We start from the raw sequence: 14,563 nt of genomic DNA, 5'->3' as shown, positions 1-14,563 counted from the left end.
GAAAGGGAGGGCTCTAGCAGGCTTTTGACCGGGCCACCTGGAAAGCAAGGATGGAGAAGCCAGCCTCGATCCGGAAGCAGGCGCATCCCTTGGTGGATCTAGTGCATAGCACTGGAAAAGTCACTTTTCAGACCACTACCAGAATTTATTTTTTAAAAAAACCCATACACTATATATACACGTGTGTGTGTGTGTGTGTGTGTGTGTGTGTGTGTGTGTGTGTGTGTGTGTGTGTGTGTGTGTGTGTGTGTGTGTGTGTGTGTGTGTGTGTGTGTGTGTGTGTGTGTGTGTGTGTGTGTGTGTGTGTGTGTGTGTGTGTGTACACAGTATTGGACTACAACTAGTAGATGTATATAACCCAGTTGCACCTCTACCTGGATGGAAGATCCCTGAAGACCTTGATCCACGCATTGGTACTCTCGAGGCTTGACTACTGTAATGCTCTCTACCTGGGACTTCCCTTGAAGATGATACGGAAGGGGCAGCAGGTCCAGAATGCAGCAGTCAGGTTAATTAATATCAGGGGCTTAGAGCTTTGATCATGTTTCCCTGATGCTGGCTAATCTGCACTGGCTCTCTGCTGGCTACATCGTCAGATTTATGGTGTCTGTTACGACCTATGAAGCCCTATGAATGGTTGGGGACCTCGTTGCCTGTCAAGAGTGCCGCGCCCCACAGGTATCTCTACCTGTTCAATCCGTTATCTCAGGCTGCACTGCTGAAGGTACCTACCCGGAGGCAAATAAGGAAAACATAATATTAGGACCTGGGCTTTTTCAACAGTGGCACCCTTGCTGAGGAATAAACATCCAATGGAAACTAGATAGGGCCGCTTCCCTGCTTATCTTCAGAGGATCAATAAAAACCGAAATTTTTAAGAAGGCCTTTGGCCACATCCTAGTCTGATTTTTGAGACCCACAGGCTATTGCTTTTATTGATTATTTTTATTATATGAATGGACATTTTGTTTGTTATATTATAGTTTATATAACTGGGCTCCCTTAAGCCGCCAGATGGCAATCCTCCGTCGCCGTTCTGTTTCTGTTTAGGTTGTGGTACTATGTCCTCCTTTCTTTTATTTATTTTAGTTGTCAATTCATTCTGCTTAAGTATGTAAACCATCCCAAGTCATGTTCCACTAAGACAGGCAACCTAGAAGCCTAATAAATAAATGAAATAAATTTTAAAAACTAGCACAATTCTGATATTTACAGTTCAAAAAGGAAGAAAATTCTATTTGCTGTAGTAAAAAAAAAAGTGTGTGTGTGTATACCAACGCTGTTCTAGCTCCCCAAGGGAGGTGAGCCGGTGCCCCACAACACCCACCAACGTCTGCCCCGTTGGGTGGAAGAGTGGAAGAAGATGCCACTTCTGGCAGATGGCAGATGGCTCACCCTGGTTTGAGATGCACCTCTGCACCACAAGGTCCCAATAAAGTCAGGCAGATTCTTACCTCTGGCCTTCTGGGAACAAGTGAAAAATCCTACTTTTCCAGGAAGACGGACTGACCGACCAACCGACTGATCTTATCTATTCCTTCCTTCCTTCCTTCCTTCCTTCCTTCCTTCCTTCCTTCCTTCCTTCCTTCCTTCCTTCCTTCCTTCCTTCCTTCCTTCCTTCCTTCCCTATCTATCTATCTATCTATCTATCTATCTATCTATCTATCTATCTATCTATCTATCTATCTATCTATCTATCTATCTATCTATCTATCTATCTATCTATCTATCTATCTGTCTGTCTGTCTGTCTGTCTGTCTGTCTGTCTGTCTGTCTGTCTGTCTGTCTGTCTGTCATCTACCTACCTACCTACCTACCTACCTACCTACCTACCTACCTACCTACCTACCTACCTACCTACCTACCTACCTACCTACCTACCTACCTACCTACCTACCTACCTACCTACCTACCTACCTAAAATATTTTTACCCTTCCTTTTTCCTTTGAAAACGACCCGAGGCAGCTTACAAACAATGAAAGACCATATTTAAAGGTGGAAACAGTAAGTATGCAACAGTGGTTAACATCATTAAAAGGCGATATTTACAATTACGAACAATGAACACGGAGGCATCGTCGTACACCGTGAACTATTCCTGGAATCTATGAGCCAACCCACCCAGCTCACCCCAAAGGTCTTCTTTGGGAAACAATACGATGTTTCCCCCCAAATAAGACAGGGTCTTATATTAATTTTTGCTCCAAAAAACACATTGGGTCTTATTTTCAGGGGATGTTTTAATTTTTTTCATGTATAACAATCTACATTTATTCAAATATATGTCATCTGGTTGCTGCACAAGGGAGAAGGGCGGGGTTTCATTGAACTGGGGCTTATTTTTGTGGTAGGGCTTATATGACGAGCATCCTGAAAAATCCTACTAGGGCTTATTTTCAGGTTAGGTCTTATTTTTGGGTGTAACAGGGTACCTATCTGTGTTTCTGTGAACATGCTCATGTGAGATCCAGCAGTGTAGGGCCAGTGTTCCCTGGGTCAAACCCCAAAGACCTTCTGAACCGCAGGGGGGTATGACTTCATCTTCCACCCCTTTGGGTTTCCCTGCTCCCTCTGAGATTAGCTAGCATCTTCAACAGACAACTCAAGAGTCATTAACTTTACAAAAGACCTGCCCTTCATTTGCCCATATGGCCGAATTCAATTGTCTGCTTGTTCGGACTCTTCTTCCGATGGAGGTAGAAATGAGGATTGTGAGAAGGGCTACCTGCATTTATAAATTTACCACCGCCCCAGTGGTGTGAGACCCCCCACGCCACCCCACCCCACCCCGGCCTGTCCCAGCTGCTGAGTGGGAAGTAAACCTCACAGCGTGCTCGAGGCCAGGTTTGTATCTTCATGTTTCAGCTTCCCATCCAAAGCGAGGCCCCGTTTCTCCCGGTTGTTGGCAAGGAACGGGGTCAGTGTGTAGACTTTGCAAAACGTTGAACTGGGGGCCACCACGTCGCTGCAGGTAGAAAAAAAAAGCCCAGATCAGTAAAATGACAGCAGGCCACCTTTTATCTTCCAGCCTTCCTAAAATGCCATATTAGTGCCGCAGTTCCCAACCTCGGTTAACCCCGGACTGCAATTCCCAGAAGGAATTCACCACCAGCTGTGCTGCCCAGGGTTTCTGGGAGTTGCAGTCCAAGGACACCGGGGTCAACCAAGGTTGGGAACCACTGCATTCTTGCATCTTTTTGTCACAACTACATTTTTCATCAGGGACAGAAAATCAGGGTGGGAAAAAAATATATATACTCAACTGAAGCTTTCTTTGCAGCTTCGAGAACCCACCTGGGCAATGACTGGATAGCTCAGCGAGTTAGGCATCTAGGTTGGGAGTTCAAGACCCCCACTGGGCCCCCTTGGCAGGGGCTGGACCAGCATCACCCCGAGGGTCCCTTCCAGCTCTACAGTTCTAAGGTGATGATGATAACGATGAACTCAGAGGCTTCCTACCATGGTGTAAACAATACCTCTCCAGCAGAAAAAGGGTGGACGAAAGGAATCCCACGATTCAGCTGTTTTTCACAAATTGGCCAGAGACCGGGGTGTGTTTTTTTTTTCAGAGCAAACTTTGGGGTGTGTGTGAATTTTTAAATTCTGCACCCTTTTAGACCCAACCGGGATGTGGCTCCCTGCTCAGCACGTCTTCTTCTGGATGTCTGCTTGGGCTCTCTCTCTTCCAGCCCTCTTAATGCAAAAACTGGGGAAGATGACCCAGGTCGAACCTCACAGGTCTTCTGAATGCAAACCAGGGCTCAGCCATGGAGCAGGGCTTGGGAACGGTATGTTTTGGCCTGCAATTTCCAGAATTCCACAGATTTTTCCCAAGCTCGGCTACTAAATCATGGCCGGTCAATGCAGTTCAGCAGACCTTTCTAGGGGGAAAAAACCTGATCCCTGTTCATTTCCAGTTGCCTCAAAGCAATTTTGCTGTCCCCTTCGTCATTCGGCACTATCGGGTCACATCCGCGTCATGGTGATCCCATAAAACAACAACTTCCCAAAACGAATCTCATTAAATAGTCCTGCTCAGGTCTCGCAAACCTAAGGCTGTGACTTCTTTTATAAAGTCAATCCATTTCATACTCGGTCGGCTTATTCTCCTGTTGCTTTTCCAAGAATTATTATATTAGATGCTAAACCAAAGGACCATTTTATTCACGCTGCTTTCCCCCATGCCGTGATTACTGCTGCTGTTTACACCACATCTCTGAGCTGAGCACAGAAGCATGAACTCAGGTAGAGGAAAGGGTGAGCTTCCCAACATCACCCAAGGGTCAAGTCTTTGCCCCCATTCTTAATACAGTGGTGCCTTGCTAGACGATGATAATCCGTTCCACTGAAATTGCTGTTTAGCGAAATCATTGTCTAGCAAAAAGTATTTCCTCATTGGAATGCACTGAAACCTGTTTAATGCGTTCCAATGGGGAAGAATCATCGTTGTCTAGCGAAGATCGGCCATAGGAAAGCCGCTTTGCAAACCATCAATCAGCTGTTTAAATCGCTGTCTTGTGAAGCTTAGGTCCCGAAAACACCCGTTTTACGAGCACGGAGGGAGCTGTCAAAATCGTTGTCTAGCGAAAATTGGTTTGTGAAGCAGGGACCAAACATTGTCCAGCGAAATTCTCCCATAGGAATCACTGTTTTGCGAATCGCTATAGCGATCGCAAAAAGTCAATGTCCAGCGAAAAAACTGTCATGTGGGGTAACTGTCTAGCGAGGCACCACTGTAAAATCGAACGTAAACAAGGAAAATGGGATTAGCCCGTGAAAATGAATACACGGACTCAGATCGGGCATGACATGTGGCAGCACACACAAAACCCAGAAGCAGTATCTCAGGATTCTTTATCCCTGACCTCAAAATGGCTATCAGGCAGCAAAATAATTTCAAAGGAGGATTATATAGCCTGAAGCCGTAGTTGAATTAAGATGATAGTTAGAGTAGATCCACAAAGCGCTGAAGCAGGATTATGGCTTCTTAGCACACACTGCAAAGCATTAAGAAGTGACTCATGCACACCACAATGGTTTTAAATATGTTCTCAAGTGGCAAGAGACATCACTCCAACATCGGATTACAAATTGATGCCTGGGTACCACCTACGGCTGAGATGTTTATGTTGATGCCATGGTCCCGGCTGAGAATTCTGCATTTAAATCTGCATTCACGCTACTCTCTGCAGGCAGACGGATTGGGGGGTGGGAAACCTCCAGGCAAAACCACCTTCCTTCTTTCAGAGGGAAAAGGGCAGAGGAGCCCAGGTTGAAATCCATTGGAGCGTCTGGAAGGTGCCACACTGATTTTTGCGGCAAATGACGGAGACGGCTGTGCCCTGGATAAATCATTTTTAGTGCTTCCCTTCTTCCTTTCTGCCCACTGTATGCTCTTTGAGGGCAGGGATCCGGGGGTGGGGCAAGGGCATGCAGAAACTGACCGTGCTGTACGACGACCGTGCTGTGCGACGAATACTCACTCTGCTTCCTCCACGGCCACCGGGCACTTGTACTGAGCTGTGTTAAACAGGCAGATGTCTGCATACTGGCGTACTGGAAACCAAGCAGGAAAGGAGAACGAGAGGAAGCAGAGAAGGCATGAGCATTGCACTTTTTTACACACACACACACACACACACACACAAACACACACACACACACACACACACCCCTCTCAGAAGGGCAGGCCTGCAGCGGTCAAGAGTCCCAGAACCCCATAGCAACCATGGTATCAACTAAGAAAGTTGATTGAACGCTTTTATTTATTTCTCAAATAAACATCCTGCAATCCAGTGACATTCCCTTGACACTCTCCAGAGTGGGTAAGGCAAGACAAAGAGAGAAGAAAACAGTAACACAACACAACGCTCTCGGAGAACAAAACCGCAAGGACCAGAAACTCAGCCAACAACTCACAATGGCTTAGAAAATTCAAGCCTGTGAAGTCAAGCGGGGCTTACATGAAGCCCTGGGGAGGCAGAAAACTCTTCCTGCCTCATTGAAATGCTAATGGAATAGGTGCTGCAGCAGCCCACAGAGCTTGGGAAAGTTAATGATTGGACTACATCTCCCAGTCAAAGTGGGGATTCTGGAAATCGTAGTCCCAACAGAGTGTTTTTTTCCTCCCCGAACCCTGGATGAGCATCTCTCTGGAAGGCCATTTGACAAGCAACACAGATGTGTGAGAGAGGGCTTGCTACCATAACACAGGGAAAGAAGAGCACTGCCTCTTGAGGGCTAGAAACTTGGTAGCCATTTAAAACAAAATCCCAATTAAGGGAAAGGCTAAATTCCGGGCCTGCCTCCAACCGGTACTCGAAACTGGAGCAGATCTATTGAACTGTGTGCTGAACAAAGAGTTGATACTTATGTAAAGTCAAGGCTTCTATGCACCTTTTTGCAACCTGCCACCTCTTTCTATCATAAGTGGTGGCGAAGCCGGCCTGAACCGAAGGCCAAAGGGCAGTGGGCCTTTTAATGGCCGGCGGTCCTGGGCCAGTGGGTTGCTTGTCAAGGCTTCCAGTCTGTCTATCTAAGCAGCTTCTTCAAGCAGCCATTCTCTCATCGAATGGGTAGGAAAGAGTGAGAGAGTTAGAGAGAGAGAAAAACATGCTCCAATTTTCACCTGAGATTTTAATCTTCTTCACCGTCTTGTTGGTGTTATTCGTCACGTGGACGTTGACGTTGATGGGCTCCCCGTGGTAGTAGATCTACAGGGAGGCGAAAGCAAGAGAATCAGGTGGCCCTTAACAGTCATCCAAGCCAGCAAAGAAAGCTTGCACCGGGAGAATCGGGATATTTTCCGATTCCCCACAAATCCCAACGTCTCCAGCCTTCGCAGAAAGAAGGGTCAGGGGTTGGGGTTAAAGGCAGACTTCTCTTGTACAGTTGTGCCCCGCTTTACGATTACCCTGCATTACGATGAAATTGCATTACGACGACATTTTTGCGATTGCTTTTGCTATCACAAAACGATGGTCTGAATAGGGGTTTTTCGCTATGCGATGATCGGTTACCTGCTTCGGGAACCGATTCTTCGCAAAACGACAATTTTCAGACAGCTGATCGGCGGTTTCAAAATGGCCGCCAGGTAAATAAAATGGCTACCCGCTGTTTTCTGGGACGGATTCTTCACTGCACAGGCACCGAAAATGGCCGCCCTATGGAGGATCTTCGATGGATGGTGAGTTTCCAGCCCACTGGAAGGCACTGAAGGGGTTTCAATGCGTTTCAATGGGTTTTTTATTTTCGCATTACGACGTTTTCGTTCTACAGCGATTTCTCTGGAACGAATTAATGTCGTAATGCGAGGCACCACTGTACTCCCTAAATCCACTGGAAATTCTCCCCTGAATGGGGTCAGCCTAGGAACAGCCTAGAATAGATTTCTTCTGCTTCTTAGGGACATGGTTCCCTTGCCCCAAAGATAATATGGGACAAATTATATACTACAGTACGCTACATCAGCAAAGTCCTTCTGTGGCAAAATAGGATAGATTCATTAGGACAACGTCTTGTTTTTCCCCCCTTCGGGCACAATCCACTGGAACATGAAGGTGGAGAGAAAAACAGCTAACCCCGCTTTTTTTCTCTCTGTCTCGTGATCTCCATCCAGCACATGTGCATAAAAATGGAAAGTAAGATCTGTAAATAACTATTCTCCTGTGCTTAGTTACTTTTGAGGAACAACAAGGTTGTAGTGAAATTATATTTCAAAATTATCACAAGTATCAGAAAAGCTACTTTACTGGTATAACAAATTTTCTATTTACTCTTAAAAAGGTTTTTTTTAAACTCTTTTTTCTCTCTTTACTCTTACAAAGCATTTTCTATTTACTCTTGAAAGGTATTCTATTTACTTCTAAGGGACAACTTTAAGAAGCACTTGAGCAACCATTGTTCAGGTTTTATGCCATTCTCTTGATAATTCTACTCCCCCAACAAAAATGTTACAGAAAATAAATGAACAGTGGGCATTTTATGCTATTTTAAATCAGTATCCCCCTTCCTGCTAAAAATCTAACCCATGGTTCACCATCCTGAGTCCTGGAATATTTACTAGATTGAAGGTTTTATGGTTTTTTAAAAATATGTTTATTATCTAAATTAACGTTATATAGTTATATTGTTTTCTTGGAAGCCGCCCAGAGCAGTGGCTTGCCTACAAAATGGGCAGGTTATAACTCTGTTCATTCATTCATTCATTCGTTTGTTCGATCCATCCATCCATGTTATCTCTCACTCCATCCATCCATCCATCCATCCATCCATCCATCCATCCATCCATCCATCCATCCATCCATCCATCCATCCATCCATCCATCCATCCAATCTCTCAGTTCATCCATCCATCCATCCATCCATCCATCCATCCATCCATCCATCCATCCATCCATCCATCCATCCATCCATCCATCCATCCATCCATCCATCCATCCATCCATCCATCCATCCATCCATCCAATCTCTCAGTCCATCCATCCAATCTCTCAGTCCATCCATCCATCCATCCATCCATCCATCCATCCATCCATCCATCCATCCATCCATCCATCCATCCATCCATCCATCCATCCATCCATCCATCCATCCATCCATCCATCCAACAAAATGGGAAAGCAAGAAGTTCATATCTAAAGTAACATAATGAGTTATTTTTAAAGTGCTGTAATGAGTAGGAGCCGCAGATTACTTTCTGAAGTGTAGAACGAATGACTTTTGAAAAGGGTCTGGGGGTTGAAAAGGCCCCCACGATACCTCTTTGTCCAGGGAGGCCTCCAGGTGGAGGGGCTTATCGGACATGAGGAACTGCCTGGTGGTCTCCGCCATGGGCTGGGGTCCTGGGCGCTCCGGCGCATACTGCACTTTCCGGATCACCAAGCGCACCGAATTCCTATGGAAGCAGACATCATTGACAGGACAGGCAATGTTGACGTGGCAGGCCAGGAACAGTTTCCTAAATGGCTTTGGCCCCCCACCTCCACAGCCAACCCCCCGCCCAATTTGACATAACTCCGGGAGACAGTGGAAGATGGGAGGGCCTGGCGGGCTCTGTTCCATGGGGTCACAAAGAGTCGGACACGACTGAACGACTAAACAACCACCACCATTTTCAGCCTTATGTTTGGGATTGCACATGGCCCTTACAGCTCGCAGGTAACGCCGGTACAAAGAGATTGTGCGCCAACACCTATGGGTTAATCAAGCGAGATCGCCCAAAGAGCCCTAGGCTGAGGACAGGAAAAAAAGGAAGCTTTCGGTCCACAGAGAGGCTCAAGGGGCACCGGAAAACTTTGCCCTCCAAGAGAAAGAGGCCGCCAGGAGGGGGGGGGCTCTCCAGTGATAAGGGAAAAGGACTGGCCTTCACAGTGACGGCACCCCCAGCACCCGCCCAGCACCCTCTGTGGGCATCCGTAATCCCAGGTGGCTGCTGCTCCCCGCTCGGCCCGATTCCTGAACCGGCCAAGCCCAACAGACTTCAGCGTTTAAACTAGGTTTGCAGCTTCAGTGATTTTATAACTCCCAACAGAGCTTAGACAGAGCGGGAGACACCCCTTCCAAGTAAACATCAGAGCTGGCAGAAGTTCCTTTTTTTAAAATACCACTCCTGCCCTCAAGTCTAAAGTGAGACCCTCAAAGGCGGGGCTCTGTGCAGTAGCATTTGAAAAGAAAGAAAGAAAGAAAGAAAGAAAGAAAGAAAGAAAGAAAGAAAGAAAGAAAGAAAGAAAGAAAGAAAGAAAGAAAGAAAGAAAGAAAGAAAGAAAGAAAGAAAGAAAGAAGAAGCCCAAAACCGGCACTCTATCTGGCCCGTCTCACCTCTTGTGAATCTTTTCCTCCAAATTCTCAGCGCAGAAGGCTTTCACCTCGTAGTCCACGCCACACGCCTAGCAGACAGAAAAGAGCAGGACGGCATCAAGACAGGTCACGCCAGCCTGGAGCATCAGCCGTCGGCCTTTCCATTCGGACAATGTCAACATGGTTGGCCATATCCCAGCACCCTTTCTGACCACGAAAAGAGTCCCGAAGCGGGTTCAGAACCCGAGGCTGACCCAGTCCGCGGTGTTCTTCACAACAGCCACGGCGCCGTCTGTTGCCACCACTTCCGTTCATGAAGCTGGCTTTTTAAAAATGGGTTGCAATCTATTTTAAGACCGTTTGTACCTTTCTGGACACTGTTTTGAGATTGCTCGGGAAATGATTAATAAATATTGAACTAAGAGACAAAAGAGAGAGACAGGGCCCTTCCCTCACCTTCTGTTCTGAGGGCACTTCCTACACACGCAACCCTCTCCTCCTACCTTTCCTGTATCCTCCGGTCCCGGCTGCAGCGTCACCGAACAGGGAAGGTTGGGCGGGATCTGAAACGGGAAGGAGAAAAGGGACCCATGAAGGACCACGTCCTCAGGCTGGCCAGGAGAGCTGAGGTCTTGCAGGAAACTTTAACAACCCCAAAAAGGGTGCGTCCAGCATCGTACACACCAACGTCAATTGCTCACCGTAAATTTCCACATGGCAAGGTTGCCTTGTGTCCTTGTGACGTTTCGCGGTCTCAAAATCAACCAAGGGGCTGAAATGCTTCCCTTACATGGAAAAGTTAAAGGATCGGGGCCTTTTGATTAAAGGATGCAGCCAGACTCCTGGACAGAGAATTGCACCAGGCAATTCGGAAGAAGCAGACAGACAAAAATCTCACCCCACATTTTAGATCCGTGGTTACCAAACTTGGGTCACCCAGGTTGTTCCTGGACTACAACTCCCAGAACCCCCGACCAGCACAGCTGGTGATCAACCCTTCTGGGGAACAGCAGTCCTAGAACTTTAGATGACTACGGTTCAGCCCATGAATTAAAAGCTTTGGAAACTGTCGTCCAAAAGGTGGCCGGCGTCTCCTCGGAGTCGACCCATGACAATCACGGATGAAGAACCTTCCATGTCCCAAGGCAGTGTATCTGAGGATCTCAAGCAACAGAGAAGGGCGACCACCGCCTTGCACCACTTGTGATCTCCCCACAAGGGGTGTCTGGATTTGATGCTGGACGAAACAGACCTTGGGATTCACTCAGCTCAGGGAGGGAGGACACGCCGAAAGTAGCCTGCCCCGAAGCGTCCTCCTGCAGGTTGTCTGCAAAGCAGGCCCAGCCCGGCTTGCACAGGAAAGGGGTCCCGTTCTCATGGCATGCCTCTCCCTTCCAGCTCGTCGGCCAGCGCTGGGAGGCTTCACGGCTCTCCTAAGAGGGCAGGGGTCAGGGCAGCCGCCGAGGCTCCTCTTTGGCCGTTCAACCTGCACGTGGCAAAAATGGAGCCACTGGAGCGGCTCCCACCCCTATCATCATCACCATCATCATCACCCATGCTGGTCTTCCCTGCCGCTCTGTTTCCATCCCAGGTCCAGTGGGTGACTGAAGCCTTAACATGGATGGCCGTCGTTTTGAAACTCCACTACGGCGTGTGTCCCTGAGAGCGGCACCTGGTTTTGTGCACTGTTTCGGCTTTCGGACACGTCCGAGGCCAGCGGTCCTCTTTTTAAAACACGGTATGAGCCACCCTGCCTAGTTTATTTATTTATTTTATTTTATTTATATCCCACCTATCTGGTCGGGCGAGGACCACTCTAGGCGGCTGACCCTTAAAGAGTAGCTTCGGGGAAACAGAAATCGACTTTGGGTCACTTCCAGTTTTATCTGGGGCGAAGGGTCAGTGCAGCCCACGGAAGGTCTGTGGGGCTAAAAAAAAAAAGGACCCCCTCCCCGAATCTCCGGGAGCTGGCTTGCTCTGCTTTCTTACCCAAGAGGACCGATCCCAGCCGCCTAAGCCTCACTTGGAAGGACATCCATGGGAAGGCCACCCTCCCCCTGACTCGGGAGACCCGGAAAAAAGGAGAACGATTTCACACCTCGAAGGTGAAAGGGTAGGCTTGTTCCCCAAGTTTCTTGATCAGCCGTTCCTGGAGCCGCGTCAGGGGTTTCTTCTCCTCCGGGACCGGGGGGAAAGCCTGGATGTTGGCTACGAAGAGGTCCTTGCGAAACGTCAGGCCCAGGACATCCAAATCCTCGCGGCCGTAGCGGAAGGCGCAGGTCAGCGTCACGAAAACTGTGAGGGGAAGAAGCAAGGCGCGGAGTAAGAGGAGGATCCAAACGAACGGGGGCTTCAAACTTCTGTAGGGCAGAAGCCTCCTCCAGCCGGACGGCTGTGACTGTCCGGGTGCTTCGACGCATACGATGGAGGCAACTGAAAGAAAACTGGACCCCTCCATCGGTCGGATCTGCTTTGACTTGGACCCCTGACTTGAGCAGGGGGTTGGATTGGATGGCCTCACGGGCCCCTTTCCAACTCCATCGTTCTAGGATTCGACTGTGGTTTGTTTTCTATGCATATTACCGAAAGGAAAAAAAATGTTACCTTTCCTCTCTTTGAGGTATTCTGGATCCACCAGCACAACACCATCTGTAAAAGGAACAAAGAGAGAAATAAAGGATGAAATTCCCAGTTCCTTTGAAGGATCACCAGAAATTTGTTTTCCCAAGCTGCTCAGCCATCACGGACATGAGGAGCTGGGGTGCAAAAATAAAGGGGGGTTCTCCAAGCTTTGGTGATCCGGCTCTCGGGCGAAACCAATTCATACACATGTAGGTGAATGTAGGAGTGACAGCGGGTGATCACAGGAATGGCGTCAAGCGGCACCAAACGAGGAAAAGCCATTTGGTTTTGAATATCACGAAGCAGGAGGACTCTGGTCTTAATAGAGGGTGGGGGGCATGAGGGCAGAGGATGGGGGGGCAAACAGGAGAAAAGGATGAGCGTCAACAGAAGCTCAGTACTGGGAAAGACGAGCGTTCATGGGATCCTGCAATCAGTGGTGGCTGTTCAGTCCAGAGTTTTTTCCCCCCAGGACTACAATTCCCAGAATCCCCTGGCAGCACGGCCACTATCCATGTGGCTGGGGGGTTATGAAAGTTGTTCTGTAAAAGGGAAACTCTGCCTGGCTCTGGTTAAATGGCAAGTCCTGTTCTCATCCTTCCCTAGTCAAGGGGTTTGATGGGGTACTAAAGAGGTTTGAATGGGCTGGATAGCTCAGTGGTTTAAGTACGTATGCCGCTGCGGAGCCAGGAGTTCCATCACTTCCCTGGGAGAAGAGCCAGCCTGGGTCGCTTTGGGCAAGCTGCATATCCATCTCAGAGCGGCCCCCAGAAGAAGGGAATAGGGAACCACTTCTTGAGGATTCACTCTCCGGAAAACCAAGGAAACCAAGCACTTGAGGATGATTATTAAAGATGTTTGATTTGGCAGAAGCGTTTAAAGACGAGAAGGCTCTTCTTCAAATGCACAGACCTTCGGACTCCACGTCGCCTGGGGGAGCAGGCGGCGTTCGGCCAAAGCCGTTCCCCCCCCCCGAGCCATCCCCGCACTGCAGTCCGACGCCACTTCCGAAAGCCACCGAGTCTCAGAATCGCAGAGAGCGAGCCAGCCTGTGGCTCAGGAAGCCACTGGAAGGGAAAAGGCAAGCAAAGGACGCAGGTGGGCCAGGAAATTGGGCTGAAACCCCAAGATCAGAAGCACCTAGAGTGGTCAAAATGACCAGATAGGCGGGGTATAAATGGAATGAATGAATGAATGAATGAATGAATGAATGAATGAATGAATGAATGAATGAATGAATAAATAAATAAATAAATAAATAAGCACGGCTAATCCTGGGTGATATTTGGAAGGGTTTCCCCCCGCCCTCCTAAGCCTGCTCCAGTTCATTTGTTTCTTTAGATGGAAGAAGGGAGGCCAGGAGATCATGAGAACCTGGAGGATGTGAAATCAGTGTGGGGATCTCCGGGGAAGGAAGTCTGGAACGAGAATAAGTCAGACTCTGAAAACGTCCAGGGAGAAGAAACGAGCAGTCGGGAAAAGGTTTTTGTTACTTGCTTAATGTGCAATCAAAGGGAGAGCTGTAATTAAATATGGGGGCGGGGGAGGGGAAGCTTGGAATATAATAAAACACCCAGCGTCAACAAGAGGGACCCAGAGGACTGGAGAGAACAAGGAATAAAACGTGTTCTGCTCCTCTCGGTAATTAATCCAAGAGCGCTAGAAACATCGCAAGCACAGAGCCTTGCAAAAGGAAATTATTTGCACCCGGGAAAGGATGGCTGCGCTATAAAATTTGGTCAGAATGTTGGAGCCTTTCGTTTAAAAAAAAAAAATCAACTACCGTATTTTTCCGTGTATAAGACTATACTTTTGTCTAAAATCTTTAGACTAAAAATTAAGGGTCGTCTTATACACGGAAGTAAGCTGAGGAGAGAACAAAAACAAGTGGAGGGGAAAGCAGGGATCCTGCAGCGCTTTGATCCCTTTCCCCCTCCACTTGCTAAGCCCCACTTAGATTTCTTAATTTGGGGTTAGAAAAGTGGGGGCATCTTATACATGGGAGCGTCTTATACATGGAAAAACACAGTTGTTACTTTTCAAACCCCATGAGGAGTAACAGGAACAAAATAATTTCAGAAGTAACCTCTGGAGATTTGGCAGACCCAGGCGGAAACGTATGAAGTTACTTGGCAAATTCTG

The 14,563-nt window shown here is 47.9% G+C and overlaps 1 protein-coding gene across 3 annotated transcripts in view; it reads right to left on the bottom strand.

Annotated features, from left to right (window-relative positions):
• The window catches only part of ARRB1 (arrestin beta 1), a 114,755-nt gene that overhangs the window by 10,025 nt on the left and 90,167 nt on the right, over nt 1-14,563 (bottom strand). For all 3 annotated transcript variants that reach the window (XM_072993403.2, XM_072993401.2, XM_072993402.2), the window contains exons 4-11: nt 12,404-12,448; nt 11,898-12,094; nt 10,303-10,362; nt 9,821-9,888; nt 8,762-8,897; nt 6,630-6,714; nt 5,485-5,557; nt 2,829-2,966 (exon numbers count right to left, since the gene is read on the bottom strand). In XM_072993403.2, the coding sequence (XP_072849504.1) occupies nt 2,829-2,966; nt 5,485-5,557; nt 6,630-6,714; nt 8,762-8,897; nt 9,821-9,888; nt 10,303-10,362; nt 11,898-12,094; nt 12,404-12,448 (802 nt within the window). The remainder of the gene's footprint in view (nt 1-2,828; nt 2,967-5,484; nt 5,558-6,629; nt 6,715-8,761; nt 8,898-9,820; nt 9,889-10,302; nt 10,363-11,897; nt 12,095-12,403; nt 12,449-14,563) is intronic.

Source organism: Pogona vitticeps, chromosome 3 (assembly GCF_051106095.1).
Source record: "Pogona vitticeps strain Pit_001003342236 chromosome 3, PviZW2.1, whole genome shotgun sequence".
In the NCBI taxonomy this organism is placed as follows: Eukaryota; Metazoa; Chordata; class Lepidosauria; order Squamata; family Agamidae; genus Pogona; species Pogona vitticeps.
Note: the sequence above shows the minus strand (reverse complement) of the source record. Positions and strands in the feature narration are given on the sequence as shown.